The sequence below is a fragment of the Perca fluviatilis genome, chromosome 16 (genome assembly GCF_010015445.1).
Source record: "Perca fluviatilis chromosome 16, GENO_Pfluv_1.0, whole genome shotgun sequence".
In the NCBI taxonomy this organism is placed as follows: Eukaryota; Metazoa; Chordata; class Actinopteri; order Perciformes; family Percidae; genus Perca; species Perca fluviatilis.
This window is the reverse complement of record NC_053127.1, coordinates 935,565-954,818: the sequence shown is the minus strand read 5'-3', so window position 1 is coordinate 954,818 and position 19,254 is coordinate 935,565. Positions and strand designations below refer to the sequence as shown.

Below are 19,254 nucleotides of genomic sequence, written 5' to 3'. Positions count from 1 at the left end.
TGATTACAACAAAGAGCTAGGTAACTGTCTCTCTCTCTGACTACAACACAGAGCTATAGGTACCGGTCTCTCTCTCCCTGACTACAACACAGAGCTATAGGTACCTGTCTCTCTCTCTCTGATTACAACAAAGAGCTAGGTAACTGTCTCTCTCTCTGACTACAACACATAGCTATAGGTAACTGTCTCTCTCTCCCTGACTACAACACAGAGCTATTGGTACCTGTCTTTCTCTCTGACTACAACATAGAGCTATAAGTACTTGTCTCTCTCTCTGACTACAACACAGAGCTAGGTCACTGTCTCTCTCTCTCTGACTACAATACAGAGCTAGATAACTGTCTATCTCTCTGACTACAACACAGAGCTAGGTAACTGTCTCTCTCTCCCTGACTACAACATAGAGCTAGGTAACTGTCCCTCTCTCCCTGACTACAACACAGAGCTAGGTAACTGTCTCTCTCTCTCTCTGACTACAACACAGAGCTAGGTCACTGTCTATCTCTCTGACTACAACACAGAGCTAGGTAACTGTCTCTTTCTCTCTGACTACAACACAGAGCTAGGTAACTGTCTCTCTCTCCCTGACTACAACATAGAGCTAGGTAACTGTCTCTCTCTCCCTGACTACAACACAGAGCTAGGTAACTGTCTCTCTCTCTCTCTCTGACTACAACACAGAGCTAGGTCACTGTCTCTCTCTCTGACTACAACACAGAGCTAGGTAACTGTCTCTCTCTCTCTGACTACAACACAGAGCTAGGTAACTGTCTCTCTCTCTGACTACAACACAGAGCTAGGTAACTGTCTCTCTCTCCCTGACTACAACACAGAGCTAGGTAACTGTCTCTCTCTCTCTGACTACAACACAGAGCTAGGTAACTGTCTCTCTCTCTGACTACAACACAGAGCTAGGTAACTGTCTCTCTCCCTGACTACAACACAGAGCTAGGTAACTGTCTCACTCTCCCTGACTACAACACAGAGCTAGGTAACTGTCTCTCTCTCCTGACTACAACACAGAGGTAGGTAACTGTCTCTCTCTCCCTGACTACAACACAGAGCTAGGTAACTGTCTCTCTCTCCCTGACTACAACACAGAGCTAGGTACCTGTCTCTCTCTCTGACTACAACACAGAGCTAGGTAACTGTCTATCTCTCTGACTACAACACAGAGCTAGGTAACTGTCTCACTCTCCCTGACTACAACACAGAGCTAGCTAACTGTCTCTCTCTCTCTGACTCCAACACAGAGCTAGGTAACTGTCTCTCTCCCTGACTGCAACACAGAGCTAGGTAACTGTCTCTCTCTCCCTGACTACAACACAGAGCTAGGTAACTGTCTCCCTGACTACAACACAGAGGTAGGTAACTGTCTCTCTCTCCCTGACTACAACACAGAGCTAGGTAACTGTCTCCCTGACTACAACACAGAGCTATAGGTAACTGTCTCTCCCTCTGACTCTCTGACTACAACACAGAGCTAGGTAACTGTCTCTCTCTCCCTGACTACAACACAGAGCTTGGTAACTGTCTCTCTCTCCCTGACTACAACAGAGAGCTAGGTAACTGTCTCTCTCTCTCTGACTACAACACAGAGCTAGGTAACTGTCTATCTCTCTGACTACAACACAGAGCTAGGTAACTGTCTCTCTCCCTGACTACAACACAGAGCTAGGTACTGTCTCTCTCTACTACAACACAGAGCTAGGTAACTGTCTCTCTCTCTAACTACAACACAGAGCTAGGTAACTGTCTCCCTGACTTCAACACAGAGCTAGGTAACTGTCTCTCTCCCTCACTACAACACAGAGCTAGGTATCTGTCTCTCTCTCTCTGACTATAACACAGAGCTATAGGTACCTGTCTCTCTCTCTCACTACAACACAGAGCTAGGTAACTGTTTCTCTCTCTCCAACTACAACACAGAGCTAGGTAACTGTCTCTCTCCCTGACTACAACACAGAGCTATAGGTACCTGTCTCTCTCTCTGACTACAACACAGAGCTATAGGTACCTGTCTCTCTCTCTGACTACCACACAGAGCTAGGTAACTGTCTCTCTCCCTGACTACAACACAGAGCTAGGTAACTGTCTCTCTCCCTGACTACAACACAGAGCTAGGTAACTGTCTCTCTCTCTGACTACAACACAGAGCTAGGTAACTGTCTCTCTCCCTGACTACAACACAGAGCTAGGTAACTGTCTCTCCTACTACACCACAGAGCTAGGTAACTGTCTCCCTGACTTCAACACAGAGCTAGGTAACTGTCTCTCTCCCTCACTACAACACAGAGCTAGGTACTCTCTCTCTCCTGACTACAATAGAGCTATAGGTACCTCTCTCTCTCTCACTACAACACAGAGCTAGGTAACTGTTTCCTCTCCCACTACAACACAGAGCTAGTTAACTGTCTCTCCCTGACTACAACACAGAGCTATAGGTACCTGTTCTCTCTCTGACTACAACATAGAGCTATAGGTACCTGTCTCTCTCTCTGACTACCACACAGAGCTAGGTAACTGTCTCTCTCCCTGACTACAACACAGAGCTAGGTAACTGTCTCTCTCCCTGACTACAACACAGAGCTAGGTAACTGTCTCTCTCTCTGACTACAACACAGAGCTAGGTAACTGTCTCTCTCCCTGACTACAACACAGAGCTAGGTAACTGTCTCTCTCCCTGACTACAACACAGAGCTATAGTTAACAGTCATATATTCGGACACAACTATCCACAAGACAGAACCAACCTTCCTCGTTCCAACTGTGACGCCCAGACCAATAAGAACGGCCAAGAGTTACTGCAGCTCTGCCAAAGCTTGGGTCTGTACATCGTCAACGGTAGGTTACGAGGAGACTCTTTAGGTAGAAATACGTTCTGCTCACTTCATGGCAACGGCAACTGTTGACTACATGGTAACAGATTTAGACCCTTTCTCTCTCAGTGCATTCACAGTTAAACCCCTGACCCCCTGTCTGACCACAGCCAAATTACTGTGTTTCTCTGAAGGCCAGTGACCCACAACACCAAACCCACACAGCCCAGTAAGCTGTTTAACATCAGGAAATCATACAGATGGGCCAAAAACAGCAAAGAAGAGTTCCAGAAAGCAATCAGCTCACCCAAAATTCAAACACTATTAGATACCTTTCTGGACACCACATATGTACACAGTCAAGAAGTAATGCAGTTAGACATGTCAATCACATTATCATGAAAACTACAAAAAAATCACAATTAAAATTATCCGAAAATAAACCTAAGAATCCCAAAGATGATATTTGGTTTGACAAAGAATGTAAAGAAATTAGACAAAATGTTAGGAGATTATCTAACCAAAAACACAGAGATCCAGGAAATGTAGACTTACGCCTTCTTTACTGTGCCACACTTAAACACTACAAACGTACACTCAGAATCAAAAAAGCTCAACACACACAAACAACTGGCATTAATCGAGGAGTCCATGAACACAAACCAATTCTGAGACAAATGGAAAAACCTTAAAAAATCCAAACCTGTAGACATATGGGTTGGCCATTTTGAAACACTCTATGAGACATTACCAAGGAACCCAGACCCAAATCAAAACCAAATAATAACCAAACTGAATGAACTAGAATTGGCTGTAAAAGACAACCAGAATCCTCTCGACTCCCCCATTAATGAACAGGAACTAAGAGACAAACTCCGGGCACCAAAACCCAAAAAAGCCAGCGGGCTTGATGGCATCATGAACGAGATGCTGAAATACACCAGCCCGCAATTCCAATTGGCCGTTCTGAAACTCTTTAATTTGATCCTGGGTGTAGGTTACTTCCCTGACATCTGGAATCACGGTCTCATCACACCAATCTACAAAACTGGAGATACATCTGACCCAAATAATTACCGAGGCATCTGTGTGAACAGTAATCTGGGGAAGCTCCTTTGTAGCATCATCAACTCCACACTCATAAACTTCCTTACCAAACACAATGTCTTGAGTAAAAGTCAAATTGGATTTGTACCAAAACACAGAACTTCTGATCATATTTACACCCTACACACCATGATAGACAAACATGTTCATCAAAACAAAAACATCTTTGCATGTTTCGTGGTCTATTCTACAAAGTTATTGAATCTGTTGTATGGAATAAAATATATGACATCATTAAATCTATGTACACTAACAATAAGTGCAGTATTAAAATTGGCAACAAAAGAACAACATTCTTCTATCAGAAGCGTGGAGTGAGACAGGGCTGCTGTTTGAGTCCCACTCTATTCAACATCTATATAAACCAACTGGCCACCATCCTAGAGAAATCAGCAGCACCCGGTCTCACTCTACACGACTCTGAGACCAAGTTCCTGTTCTATGCAGATGATCTGGTTCTGTTGTCCCCTACAGAACAGGGCTTACAGCAGAACCTGGACCTGTCGGAGCAGTACTACCAGACCTGGGCCCTGGCAGTAAACACTCAAAAGACAAAGATAATAACTTTTCAAAAAAGATCCAGATCTCAATGAAACACATGCAGCTTCACATTAGGATCACATTATTAGACAACTGTACACATTACAATCATTAAGGCCTGAAAATAAGTTTCACTGGAAGTTTTAACCCAGCGATAATGGAGCTGAGAGAGAAAGCATGCAGGGCATTTTACGCAATAAAAAGTCTAATCTATATTCAAATTTCAATTAGAATCTGGCTCAAATTATTTGAATCTGTAATAGAACCAATTCTCCTCTATGGTAGTGAGGTGTGGGGTCCTATTTCCTACCAGAATTCGGCCCATTTGGACAAAAACCCATTTGAAATCCTGCATCTAGAGTTCTATAAAAGCATCCTACAGGTGCACAGAAAAACCAACAACAACGCCTGCAGAGCTGAATTAGGCCAATTCCCTTTATTTCATCAAGATTCAAAAACGTGCAATCAAATATTGGCTATATTTCTAAAAAACAGTGACCCCCACTCCTATCAGAAAGCCGTGCAATACTACAACAATTCATGTATAGGTTCAGTTTCAGTTAATTCAAACGTCATCTTCACGTCTTTAAGACTCAATTTCAGAAGATACAATGTTCATTTGTAGAACGTGCAAAATGGAGAACGCTTAATAAGCTACTAAAAGCTTTTTGAAGAGGGCATTAACATTAATAACATTAACATTAATAACAATAACAAACAAAATATCCAGGCCCCTGGTTATCTCACCTGGTGGAGCAGGCGCCCATATATTTACAGTAGAGGTTTACTCCTCGATGCAGTGGCCGCAGGTTCAACTCCGACTGCAGCCCTTTGCTGCATGTCATTCCCCTTCTGTCTCTCCCCTTTCAAGTCTAAGCTGTCCTATCCAAATAAAGGGCTAAAAATGCCCCCAAAAATAATCTCTGAAAAAAGAAATATATATATATATATATATATATATATACATACAACAAACATTCCAAAAAAAGTAAAAACAATGAAAGAAAATTAATTTAGAAAAGAAAAAGTAATTTAAGCGTGACAGTTAAAAGCATTTCATCGTTACAGAAGCTGAAAGCAGCAGGGCTTGTTAACATTTAAATTAAGAGGAGACACTACAGACATTTTTTTCAGTTTATAGTTTTTGCACTTTTTATCTTCCCTTAAATGTCTTCTTCCTATGGAGGCCCTTAGAATCAGCCGGTAGTAAGAAAATTGATCAGGGAACAATACCTTGTAGTTGTTTATTCAGCTTGTCCACTTCAGTCTTCTGCTGTGCTGCTTGTTCTGCAAAATCAGAGATAAAACTTTGTCAGCTTCTTTTCACTGCACATTGAGTTTCTTTGGACATTTTCCTAGACTTGCAAAGATTAGTGCATTAGTCATCAACTATTAAATAAATCTCCAACTATTCTGATAATTGATTAATTACTTTGAGCATTTCAATATATTTCTGCTATGACACGTAAAACAACAGCAATTTCTAGAGACAGCTTCTCTACTGTATGTTGAGTCTCTCTTTGCAACAACGTCATGTCCACCTTATGAAAAGTTTTACCAGGCCTGATGCCTTCGCTGCTGTCGGCTCTTATTAAAATGATCTCTAATGGAGATTGATAGTTGAAAGTATTTCATTGTTACAGAAGCTGAAAGCAGCAGGGTTTCTTAACATTTAAATTAAGAGGAGACACTACAGGCAGAAACACTTTTCAGTTAAAGGTCCCATGGCATGAAAATTTCACTTCATGAGGTTTTTTAACATTAATATGCGTTCCCCCAGCCTGCCTATGGTCCCCAATTGGCTTAAAATGGTGATAGGTGTAAACCGAGCCCTGAGTATCCTACTCTGCCTTTGAGAAAATTAAAGCTCAGATGAGCCATTCTGGAACAACAACCATGTTACCTCCCCTTTCTCTGCTTTGCTCGCCCACAGAATTTGGCCAACCCATGGGAGAGAGACATCATGGCTTTCAAACAAGCAAAGTGGCAGTTGGTCAAGACCACACCCCCCACCCTCCACCTTGCCCCACCCTCTCTCCTCCTCAATAGCTAGAGACACAAAAATGGCACATCCTAAGGAAAGCTCATTGTGGGACTGGCTCTAGTGGCTGTAATTCTGCACCAAGGCTGAATTTCGGGAAAGAGACTTCAGATATAGTATTAGGGGACCACTAAGGTCTATATAAAAGAGACTTCAGATACAGTATTAGGGGACCACTAAGGTCTATATAAAAGCATCCAAAGAGCACCATGTCATGAGACCTTTAATAGGTTTTTGTACTCTTTGTCTTCCCTAAAATGTCTTCTTCCTATGGAGGCCATTAAGGACAAAACAAATTACACAACATTTGTGAAATGTGTTTTTTCCTTCAGTGCCACCGTTCATTCAGGGTTAGGGTTAGATTTGTAGAAAGAAAACATTTATTTTACTAAACTTTGACTATTTGTGTGTGTAGATTTATTATACATTTACCAGAAGTTGGAAGTCTTTGGCCACCATGATTTTATTTAGTAAAAATGAAATGTCTCGCTGTAAATCTCTCAGCAGCAGAAGCAGCCGGCATTAAGAAAAATGATCAGAGAACAATACCTAGCTGTTGTTGCTTCAGCTTGTCCACTTCAACCTTCTGCTGTGCTGCTTGTCCTGCAAAAACAGACAGTTTCTTTACACATTGCTCTAGATCTGCAAAGATTAATAGATTAGTCATTATTAAAATAATCTCAAACTATTTTGATAATCATATCGGTTTGAGTCATTTTTTATGTAAAAACAGTAAAACTTGTATGATGTCAGCTTGTTAAATATGATTATTTTCTAGTTTTGTCTCTCCTCTGTGACAATAAACTGAATATCTTTATATATAAATCTCCCAGCAGCAGAATCAGCCGGTAGTAAGAAAAATGATCAGAGAACAATACCTTGCAGTTGTTTTTTCAGCTTGTCCACTTTAGTCTTCAGCTGTGCTGCTGGTTCTGCAAAATCAGAGATGAAACGTCAGCTTCTTTTCACTGCAGCTTGTGTTTCTTTGGACATTTTCCCCGGACTTCCAAAGATTAGTGTATTAGTCATCAACTATTAAAAAATCTCCAACTATTCTGATAATTGATTAATCACTTTGAGCATTTAAATATATTTCTGATATGTCACTGTGTAAAACAACAGTGATTTCTAGAGACAGCTTCACTGTACGTTGAGTCTCTCTTTGCAACAACGTCATGTCCACCTTATGACATTTTTCATCAGGCCTGATGCCTTCGCCGCTGTCGGTGCTCGGGCCCTTATTAAAATGATCTCTAATGGAGCTTGATAGTTAAAAGTATTTCATTGTTACAGAAGCTGAAAGCAGCAGTGTTTGTTAACATTTAAATTAAGAGGAGACACTACAGGCAGAAACATTTTTCAGTTTATTGTTTTTGTACTTTTTATCTTCCCTAAAATGTCTTCTTCCTATGTAGGCCCTTAAGGAAAAAACACATTACACAACATTTGTGAAATGTGTTTTGTCTTTCAGTGCCACCTTTGATTTAGGGTTAGGGTAAGATGCGTGGAAAGAAAACATTTATTAAACTTTGTCTATTTGTGTGTAGATTTCTTCCATATTTACCAGAAGTTAAAAGTGTCCACCATTTTATTTAATAAAAATGCAGCAGAAGCAGCTGGCAGCAAGAAAAATGATCAGCAAACAATACCTATCTGTTGCTTCAGCTTGTCCACTTCAGTCTTCTGCTTGGCCACTTTAGTCTTCAGCTTGTCCACTTGACCTGCAAAAACAGAGACAGTTTCTTTGTCAGCTTCATTTTACTGCACCTTCAGTTTCTTTGAACATTGTTTCAGAGCTGCATGAATCAGTTGTCAACTATTAGGCAAGGCAAGGCAGCTTTATTTGTATAGCACATTTCAGCAACAAGGCAATTCAAAGTGCTTTACATGAAACATTAAAAAAAACAGTTAGAAAACAATTAAAAACAATTTAAAATCATTGAAAGACAAGAATAAAATGTACCTTGCAGTATAATAATAATAAAAAAGAGCAGTTAAAAATAGGTTATTTAAAGAAAGGCAACATTAAAAAGATATGTCTTCAGCCTGGATTTAAAAGAACTGAGAGTTGCAGCGGACCTGCAGTTTTGTGGGAGTTTGTTCCAGATATGTGGAGCATAAAAACTGAACGCTGCTTCCCCCTGTTTAGTTCTGACTCTGGGAACAACAAGTAGACCTGTCCTAGACGACCTGAGAGGTCTGGGTGGGTCATAGTGTAGCAGCAGATCAGAAATGTATTTTGGCCCTAAACCATTCAGTGATTTGTAAACCAGCAAAAGTATTTTGAAATCAATTCTTTGAGGCACTGGAAGCCAGTGTAAAGACTTCAGTACTGGAGTGATGTGATCCACTTTCTTGGTTTTAGTGAGGACTCGAGCAGCAGCGTTCTGAATCAGCTGCAGCTGTCTGATTGATTTTTTAGGGAGACCTGTAAAGACACCGTTACAGTAGTCAAGTCTACTGAAGATAAAAGCATGGACAAGTTTTTCCAAATCCTGCTGAGACATAAGTCCTTTAACCCTTGATATATTTTTAAGGTGATAATAGGCTGATTATATAATTGTCTTAATGTGACTTTTAAAATTCAGGTCAGAGTCCATGACAACACCAAGATTTCTGACTTTGTCTGTTGTTTTGAACATTATCATTTGAAGATGAGTGCTGACCTTTAATCGTTCCTCTTTTGCTCCAAAAACAACCACCTCAGTTTTTTCTTCATTTAATTTAAGAAAGTTATGGCACATCCAGTCGTTAATTTGTTCAATGCACATATTCAGTTGTTGTATTGGGCTATAATTCCCTGGCGATAAGGTTATGTAAATTTGTGTGTCATCCGCATAACTATGGTAACTTATTTTGTTGTTTTCCATAATCTGAGCCAGTGGAAGCATGTAGATGTTGAAGAGAAGAGGCCCCAGAACTGAGCCTTGGGGAACTCCGCATGTCATATTTGTATGCTCAGATGTATAATTACCTATAGACACAAAGTAGTCCCTATTCTTTAAATAAGACTCAAACCACTTTAGTACTGAGCCAGAAAGACCAACCCAGTTTTCCAATCGGTCAAGAAATATGTCGTGGTCAACTGTATCAAATGCAGCACTGAGATCAAGTAATACTAAGACTGAAATTTTGCCACTATCTGTGTTTATGTGGATGTCATTAAAGACTTTGACAAGAGCCGTCTCAGTGCTGTGGTGTGGTCGAAAACCTGACTGGAAGGCATCAAAACTGTTGTTTAGTGATAAGAAAAGGTTGAGTTGTTGAAAAATCGCCTTTTCTATGATTTTGCTTAAAAATAGAAGGTTTGATATTGGCCTATAGTTGCTCATTAGTGACGTGTCTAGATTGTTCTTTTTTAGGAGTGGCTTGATGACTGCAGTTTTCAGGGCCTGTGGGAAGATACCTGAGAGCAGAGATGTATTTACAATATTTAGATTTTAAAACACCCGTTGGTAGAATATCAAGGCAACAGGAGGAGGTTTTCAGATGTTGTATAATGTCCTCCAGGTTGTTATGGCTGATCCCATGAAATTGTGTCATATTTGATTTTGTTTTGTGTGAACACTGTGACAACATTGATATGGAAGCACTGACTGTTTGTCTAATTTTCTGAATTTTGTCTGTGAAGAAGGAGGCAAAGTCATTGCAAGCCTTGGTAGACAATAGTTCAGATGCTATTGGTACTGGAGGGTTAGTTAATCTATCAACAGTAGCAAACAAAGCACGTGAATTATTATTGTTTCTGGCGATAATGTCAGAGAAAAAAGACCGCCTTGCATTCCTTAGTTCCAAATTATAAATGCGAAGTCTCTCTTTATAAGTGTTATAATGGACCTGGAGATTAGTTTTTCGCCAACTGCGTTCAGCTTTTCGACACTCTCTTTTTTCTGTTTTCACCACTACAAAATTTCTCCATGGAGATCTTTTCTTACCAGAGACAGTTTTGACCTTAGTGGGAGCAATGGCATCAATAACATTCGTAATTTTACAGTTGAAATTATCTACAAGCTCTGTCACTGAGGCCCCAGTGAGGGTTGGTGTAGCGGAGAAAAGCTGAATGAATGATTCACTGGTGTTTTCAGTGATATACCGTTTTCTGATTAACTTTGTTTGAACACTTTTGGGCACAGAGATAGTGCCATTAAAGAAAACACAGGAATGATCAGAGAGAGCAGCATCAGTCACCACAACCTTGGAAATGTTTAGACCCTTGGAGATAATCAAGTCCAGAGTGTGCCCCTTATTGTGAGTGGGCTGTGTCACATGCTGAGTCAGTCCATAGCTCTCAAAAACACAACACAGTTCTTTGGTCCCTCGGTCCTGGGGGTTGTCAACGTGAATGTTAAAATCACCAGCAATAATTACACGGTCAAAGTTAACACAGATTATAGACAGCAGTTCATTAAAGTTGTCAAAGAAGGATGCACAGTATTTAGGTGGCCTGTAGATATTTAGAAGTATGGCTTGAGGGGAGGATCTTAGCTGAAGAGCCACATATTATTCACTCTATTCTCACTCATAAAACTAAAGTTAGGGGGGGCTGACTCAATGAGAACAGCAGCACTGTTATTATTGTCCAACCAGGTTTCAGTTAAAAACATAAAATCAAGATTGTGCTTAATAATAAAATCATTGATTAAAAATGATTTACCTGCCAATGACCTAACGTTTAGTAGTGCTAGTGTTAGTGTGTTTTAATTTTTTGGGACAGACTGTGGCTGACAAGGAATGGATGCTAAATTTGCAAAGTTTGCAGTTACGTGCTTATTCACCATTCTTTTTCGATTACCTATCACAACATAAATTGTGAAAGAATCTAATACGCAGGGCCCAGGCTTGTCTTGGAAAGAGTCATGAGTGCTACTAGGCATGCAGCCTGGACCCGGCCCATATCAGTTAATGTTTGCTGCATTTTGCACACAAGCATCCTTATCAGTTTGGGGAGAAGGAGTTAGCTGCCGTCCTTGAGGGGGCAGAGGTGCCTGGCGTTTTACCATGGGAGAAGGAAGGGGGGTATACTTGGTTCCAGCATTTACCAGCTGCTTCATATTAAATAAATCTGAAACTATTTTGATAATCAGTGAATCGCTTTGAGTAATTTTTTATGAAAAAACTAGTAAAGTCGTGTGATTTCAGGTTGTTAACCCCTTAACGTCTGCGTCTTTTTAACACGTGATGCTATGTATACAACTCCTATTTTTAAGTAGTAACTCATTCCACACATCTTTGGAAAGCTACAACTCTTGTGATTTCACTGATATAAACTATTTCAAGACACAATAACAACAGCAGGTACAATCATCCCCTCTGTCTGAGTAACAAACAACTACAAAATTGAGGAAACTCACCTTTGAAGACGACGCTGAAGTTGGCATCCGATTCGCAGCTTCCGATTCGGCAGTTAAGGGGAAATTTAAGGGAAACTTAAAACTGTCCGATTCTGCAGGGAAACACGATTTACATTGCTGATCCTCCGTTTTTTTTAACCTATTACTGTATTGAATGAGTGTTAGTCATTACGATAAATTATTAGTTATATGCAAAACACACTTTTAGATTTGTGAAAGCTTTATTGTCTTTATGAGAACACAATAAAAGTAGGTTTCACCGTTTTTTTCATATGTAGACCACATTGGACCAGTTCTAGATCCAAAACCGCAATACCTAGACTTGTCAAACCTGGACTAAATTATCCCAGAGAGTCTAAGGAGTCTTAAAAACACAGTTTGAGATTTGTGAAAGCTTTATTCTATTTGTGAAAATGCAATAAAGGGAGATTATACTGTTTTTTTTACACATAGACCACATTGGACCAGGTCCAGATCCAAAACCGCAATACCTAGACTTGTCAAACCTGGACTAAATTATCCCAGAGAGCCTAAGGAGTCATAAAAACACAGTTTGAGATTTGTGAAAGCTTCATTCTATTTGTGAAAATGCAATAAAGGGAGATTATACTGTTTTTTGCATATGTAGACCACATCGGACCAGGTCTAGATCCAAAACTGCAATACCTAGACTTGTCAAACCTGGACTAAATTATCCCAGAGAGCCTAAGGAGTCTTAAAAACACAGTTTGAGATTTGTGAAAGCTTTATTCTATTTGTGAAAATGCAATAAAGGGAGATTATACTGTTTTTTTTACACATAGACCACATTGGACCAGGTCCAGATCCAAAACCGCAATACCTAGACTTGTCAAACCTGGACTAAATTATCCCAGAGAGCCTAAGGAGTCTTACAAACACAGTTTGAGATTTGTGAAAGCTTCATTCTATTTGTGAAAATGCAATAAAGGGAGATTATACTGTTTTTTGCATATGTAGACCACATCGGACCAGGTCTAGATCCAAAACTGCAATACCTAGACTTGTCAAACCTGGACTAAATTATCCCAGAGAGTCTAAGGAGTCTTAAAAACACAGTTTGAGATTTGTAAAAGCTTCATTCTATTTGTGAAAATGCAATAAAGGGAGATTATACTGTTTTTTGCATATGTAGACCACATCGGACCAGGTCTAGATCCAAAACTGCAATACCTAGACTTGTCAAACCTGGACTAAATTATCCCAGAGAGCCTAAGGAGTCTTAAAAACCCAGTTTGAGATTTGTGAAAGCTTCATTCTATTTGTGAAAATGCAATAAAGGGAGATTATACTGGTTTTTTACACATAGACCACATTGGACCAGGTCCAGATCCAAAACCGCAATACCTAGACTTGTCAAACCTGGACTAAATTATCCCAGAGAGTCTAAGGAGTCTTAAAAACACAGTTTGAGATTTGTGAAAGCTTCATTCTATTTGTGAAAATGCAATAAAGGGAGATTATACTGTTTTTTTGCATATGTAGACCACATCGACCAGGTCTAGATCCAAAACTGCAATACCTAGACTTGTCAAACCTGGACTAAATTATCCCAGAGAGTCTAAGGAGTCTTAAAAACACAGTTTGAGATTTGTGAAAGCTTCATTCTATTTGTGAAAATGCAATAAAGCGAGATTATACTGTTTTTGTTACACATAGACCACATTGGACCAGGTCTAGATCCAAAACTGCAATACCTAGACTTGTCAAACCTGGACTAAATTATCCCAGAGAGCCTAAGGAGTCTTAAAAACACAGTTTGAGATTTGTGAAAGCTGTATTCTATTTGTGAAAATGCAATAAAGGGAGATTATACTGTTTTTTTTACACATAGACCACATTGGACCAGGTCCAGATCCAAAACCGCAATACCTAGACTTGTCAAACCTGGACTAAATTATCCCAGAGAGCCTAAGGAGTCTTACAAACACAGTTTGAGATTTGTGAAAGCTTCATTCTATTTGTGAAAATGCAATAAAGGGAGATTATACTGTTTTTTACAATGTAGACCACATCGGACCAGGTCTAGATCCAAAACTGCAATACCTAGACTTGTCAAACCTGGACTAAATTATCCCAGAGAGTCTAAGGAGTCTTAAAAACACAGTTTGAGATTTGTAAAAGCTTCATTCTATTTGTGAAAATGCAATAAAGGGAGATTATACTGTTTTTGCATATTGACCACATCGGACCAGGTCTAGATCCAAAACTGCAATACCTAGACTTGTCAAACCTGGACTAAATTATCCCAGAGAGCCTAAGGAGTCTTAAAAACACAGTTTGAGATTTGTGAAAGCTTCATTCTATTTGTGAAAATGCAATAAAAGGGAGATTATTACACTGTTTTTTGCATATGTAGACCACATGGGACCAGGTCTAGATCCAAAACTGCAATACCTAGACTTGTCAAACCTGGACTAAATTATCCCAGAGAGCCTAAGGAGTCTTAAAAACACAGTTTGAGATTTGTGAAAGCTTTATTCTATTTGTGAAAATGCAATAAAGGGAGATTATACTGGTTTTTTTACACATAGACCACATTGGACCAGGTCCAGATCCAAAACCGCAATACCTAGACTTGTCAAACCTGGACTAAATTATCCCAGAGAGTCTAAGGAGTCTTAAAAACACAGTTTGAGATTTGTGAAAGCTTCATTCTATTTGTGAAAATGCAATAAAGGGAGATTATACTGTTTTTTGCATATGTAGACCACATCGGACCAGGTCTAGATCCAAAACTGCAATACCTAGACTTGTCAAACCTGGACTAAATTATCCCAGAGAGTCTAAGGAGTCTTAAAAACACAGTTTGAGATTTGTGAAAGCTTCATTCTATTTGTGAAAATGCAATAAAGGGAGATTATACTGTTTTTTGCATATGTAGACCACATCGGACCAGGTCTAGATCCAAAACTGCAATACCTAGACTTGTCAAACCTGGACTAAATTATCCACAGAGTCTAAGGAGTCTTAAAACACAGTTTGAGATTTGTGAACGCTTCATTCTATTTGTGAAAATGCAATAAAGGGAGATTATACTGTTTTTTTTACACATAGACCACATTGGACCAGGTCCAGATCCAAAACTGCAATACCTAGACTTGTCAAACCTGGACTAAATTATCCCAGAGAGTCTAAGGAGTCTTAAATACACAGTTTGAGATTTGTGAAAGCTTCATTCTATTTGTGAAAATGCAATAAAGCGAGATTATACTGTTTTTTTTACACATAGACCACATTGGACCAGGTCTAGATCCAAAACTGCAATACCTAGACTTGTCAAACCTGGACTAAATTATCCCAGAGAGTCTAAGGAGTCTTAAAAACACAGTTTGAGATTTTTGAAAGCTTCATTCTATTTGTGAAAATGCAATAAAGCGAGATTATAACTGTTTTTGTACAAATAGACCACATTGGACCAGGTCTAGATCCAAAACCGCAAACCTAACTTGTCAAACCTGGACAAAATTATCCCAGAGCGTCTAAGGAGTCTTAAATACATTTTTTTGTGATTAGTAATGCTTTATAGCAGGTCTGCTGTTGCTAGTTGACATTCAACGTATAAGTCCACGTCTCTCCATGTCATTTCTTATCTCCATGAGCAGGTCTTCCTTCTCACTTCAAAAGAAAAGTAGAAACAGTTATTTTTACCTTTTGGAAAACAATCAAAATATCTTCAAAGATTTGCCAATGGTTTAATTTACTCTTCAAATCCTTCTCCTTCAACATCATTGTTGTTCTCTCACCTTTCCTCCATCTGGCCCTGTTCAACCTCTCTTACTGCTTCTGCCAATCTCATTTTCCTCACCTTAGCCAAAGCTTGCACTGTGGCCTGTGTTAGAGGCAACATCATTTAGACATAGTGTGATTGGTTTTCATTTTATCTATAAATGAAGACATTTTTATTACAAAGCTTTTTGTCAGTTCTTATTCACAGTTATGAAATCTTGTTTGATTCTCACATCTGCCGCCATTTCAGACCCTGCCCTTCAACTCCTGCCCACCAGGTGTCCATTGTGTTCCTACTTTGCCAGTCACCTCACAACTGCCTGCACTCATGAGCTTCATTGTCCTCGTTGTAGCATTGCTAACATTTTGTTTTGACTAAATCTGCCTGCCTGCAAATCATGCCTGTCTTAACATTTTGCCTGTTTCTCTCTTTTTTGTGTCTGTGTTATACCTGCCGACAAAGTAATCTCTGTGATGAATATTTGGGCTTTTTGAGTCTGTTAATCTGTCAAAGTTCAGAGCCTATACACAGATAAACCACATCTACACAGTTATATATCAGAGGAGGCTGGTCCACTGTATTTATGTGTTATACTCTATACTGCTTATATTGTTTTAAGTGCAGAACTAGCAGACAGATTCTAATTGTGCATTTTTATATATATATATACAGTACAGGCCAAAAGTTTGGACACACCTTCTCATTCAATGTGTTTCTTTATTTTCATGAATTTGAATTATTTGAAATAACTGAAAACGTCTTATATTTTAGATTCTTCAAAGTAGCCACCCTTTGCTTTTTTATAATAAGGGAAAAACTTCCACTAATGAACCCTGACAAAGCACACCTGTGAAGGTAAAACCATTTCAGGTGACTACCTCATGAAGCTCATTGAGAGAACACCAAGGGTTTGCAGAGTTATCAAAAAAGCAAAGGGTGGCTACCTTGAGGAATCTAAAATATAAGACATGTTTTCAGTTATTTCACACTTTTTTGTTAAGTACATAATTCCATATGTGTTCATTCATAGTTTTGATGCCTTCAGTGAGAATCTACAATGTAAATAGTCATGAAAATAAAAAGGAAACGCATTGAATGAGAAGGTGTGTCAACATTAACTTTAATATATATATATATATATATATATATATATATATATATATATATATATATATAAAATCACACATATATACATATACGCCCGGGACATAACCTAGTTATGTCTTTACCACTTTAATCTTAACCACCTTAATCACGTGGGCACGCTAATTATCTTGTGGCCATATAGATATTGAAAACTCGAAGCCAGCATTTAACACGTGGACTCGCAAGATATCAGCAAACTTTTTAACCATGATGGTGCAGTAGCCTACTGCACAGCTTCACCTGGACTGCAATCACCTGGTAGGTTTTAGATATTATTGGTGTTTAATCTCATTTATTTAGGGTTGATAGTGGGTTTTATTTGGATGTAACTGACAGCAATTCAGCAAACAGCCCGTCTACATATCTGTAGTTATTTGACATGTCAGCAGTTTTTTGAAGATACAGATTTTGTAGATTTTTTTTTTAAAGCTTTGCTTAAAACAAAATATAGAAGAGAGACGGCATCCAGTATTAGTAAAATGAAAGAAATACATCCACCTTTTTCCTATCCTGATAACTCCCTAGCGCTGACCGCGGTGCTGAAATAGCAGTCTTTTTGAATTGTGCATTTTCCTCTCAGTCCCCACTTCTGTCAGTTTTGTATTGGATCTATAATATTTTCTTAACTATGCTAAGTAGCCTATACTACAATGTGTATCTCATGCAGACCCTGGCCATGACTTACTTATGTCTTTGCCACGCGGTAGGGGCCACGCCTTAATCACGCGGGCCACGCCTTAATCATGTTGTTGCCACACAATACAAAAACTACTCTGCATGGCGTGCATGGAGTTATTCAGATTCTATCTATTCTAATAAAGTGCTATTATTATTCTTATTATTCTTGTTATTATTATCAGTATTGCTACTATTATTATTATTATTATTATTATTATTATTTATATTATTACATATTCATTCAAAATAGTGCAACCCACACATTTTATAAGCACCGCTGCATTACGTAAGAATTATTTACAAAATGTGGAGAAATTTCTCACATATTGCCTTGAGGGTTTTTATTACATTCACTTCATTATGTAATAACACCCGCATTGGGTGTTATTACATACTGAAATAATATTTGGATGTTTTATTACATAATGCGCTGTTATTGCATAATGTGTTGCTACAGACCTTTCTATCCAGCATTACACAGATTGAACATTTACAAAAAACAAGAACAATATCATAATTATACATTGGTCAGACAAATAAAAAAATACAGTACTGGAAAATTGCATTGCTACAAGGTCAAAATTACAATGTATTAGTGTATGTATAATTTTTATACAGTCAACAATTTATATAAATATGTTTCCTTAATTTGTCAGGAATTAAAAATGGATAAATTAAGAAGAGGGCAAAGACGTGGCTGTCCTGATTTATGGACACAGTCAGGAGGAGAGGACAAGCTAGTTGCTGAACTGTCTGCTTTTGGAGATCTTAAAAAAAAAATCACTTGGAACAGCCCCTTATGGGAAAGCTTGGCAGGGAGAGTTTTCAATGATAAGTCTGTTAAAAAAAAGAAGTGGCTGTACACTGTATGGCACAGTGACAGAAGGTTAATCAGATCAAGAGCACTATTTAGGCAGAAGAAAAAGAATGTTGTTGCTTTTCAAAAGTATAATGATAAGAGGGAAAGGGACGATGAGGAAAAACCATTGGAGGAAAGACCCCGAAAAAATGAGGACGAGACACATCAAGTAGTTGAAGATCAGACAGAACTAGTTCCAAAAGAACAGCTTGAAAAGGAGACAGAACTAGGTCAAAATGCAAAGTCTGAATTTGAGAAAGAAGTAGTTAAAAAAGAAAATGTTGACGAGGAGACAGAACTAGTTGGAAAGGAAAACGCTGACGAGGGGACAGAACTAGTTGAAAAGGAAAACACTGACGAGGGGACAGAACTAGTTGAAAAGGAAAACGTTCAAGACGAGACAGAACTAGTTGGAAAGGAAAACACTGATGAGGGGACAGAACTAGTTGAAAAGGAAAACGTTGAAGAGGAAACACAACTAGACATTGAGGATTCAGATGACACCTTATTTTGTGTTTGCAATCAACCAAATAATCCCAGTGAGCCATATGCTCAGTGTAGTCTCTGCAAGGATTGGTTTCATCCTGTTTGCATTGGCTACCAAAGCGTGGAAGACATTGCTGCCATATCACCATGGTACTGTCCTTCCTGTAGCACGGGTGCCAATGACTCTGGACAGAAGGACAAGATAAAGAGAAGGTTGTCCTTTGAAAGAGAACTGCCATCTTGCCCCCTAGAGTTTTCTGTTAGCTTGACGAGGGAGGAATGGTCTGTAATTCAACCGGATCATAGGGAAGGATACCGGGTATTGAAGAAAGGTTGGACTGACATTATCAGTCATAAAATAGCCACTGTCAACAAATATTGTGTCCTGTCATTCAAAAGCAATAAAATGCAATGCGTTCGGAGTCGAAAGGCAAAAGGGCTTTATTGGAGGGGCAGGGCTATTTGTAAATTCAAAGGCT

General features: G+C 38.9%; 1 protein-coding gene across 1 annotated transcript in view; it reads right to left on the bottom strand.

The window, feature by feature from the left end:
• Nucleotides 1-19,254, bottom strand: part of LOC120544154 (complement C1q tumor necrosis factor-related protein 6-like) — a 61,908-nt gene that overhangs the window by 26,261 nt on the left and 16,393 nt on the right. Inside the window, exons 2-5 of the mRNA XM_039777751.1 lie at nucleotides 8,157-8,228; nucleotides 7,386-7,439; nucleotides 7,057-7,110; nucleotides 5,700-5,753 (exon numbers count right to left, since the gene is read on the bottom strand). Coding sequence (XP_039633685.1) covers nucleotides 5,700-5,753; nucleotides 7,057-7,110; nucleotides 7,386-7,439; nucleotides 8,157-8,228 — 234 coding nt within the window. The remainder of the gene's footprint in view (nucleotides 1-5,699; nucleotides 5,754-7,056; nucleotides 7,111-7,385; nucleotides 7,440-8,156; nucleotides 8,229-19,254) is intronic.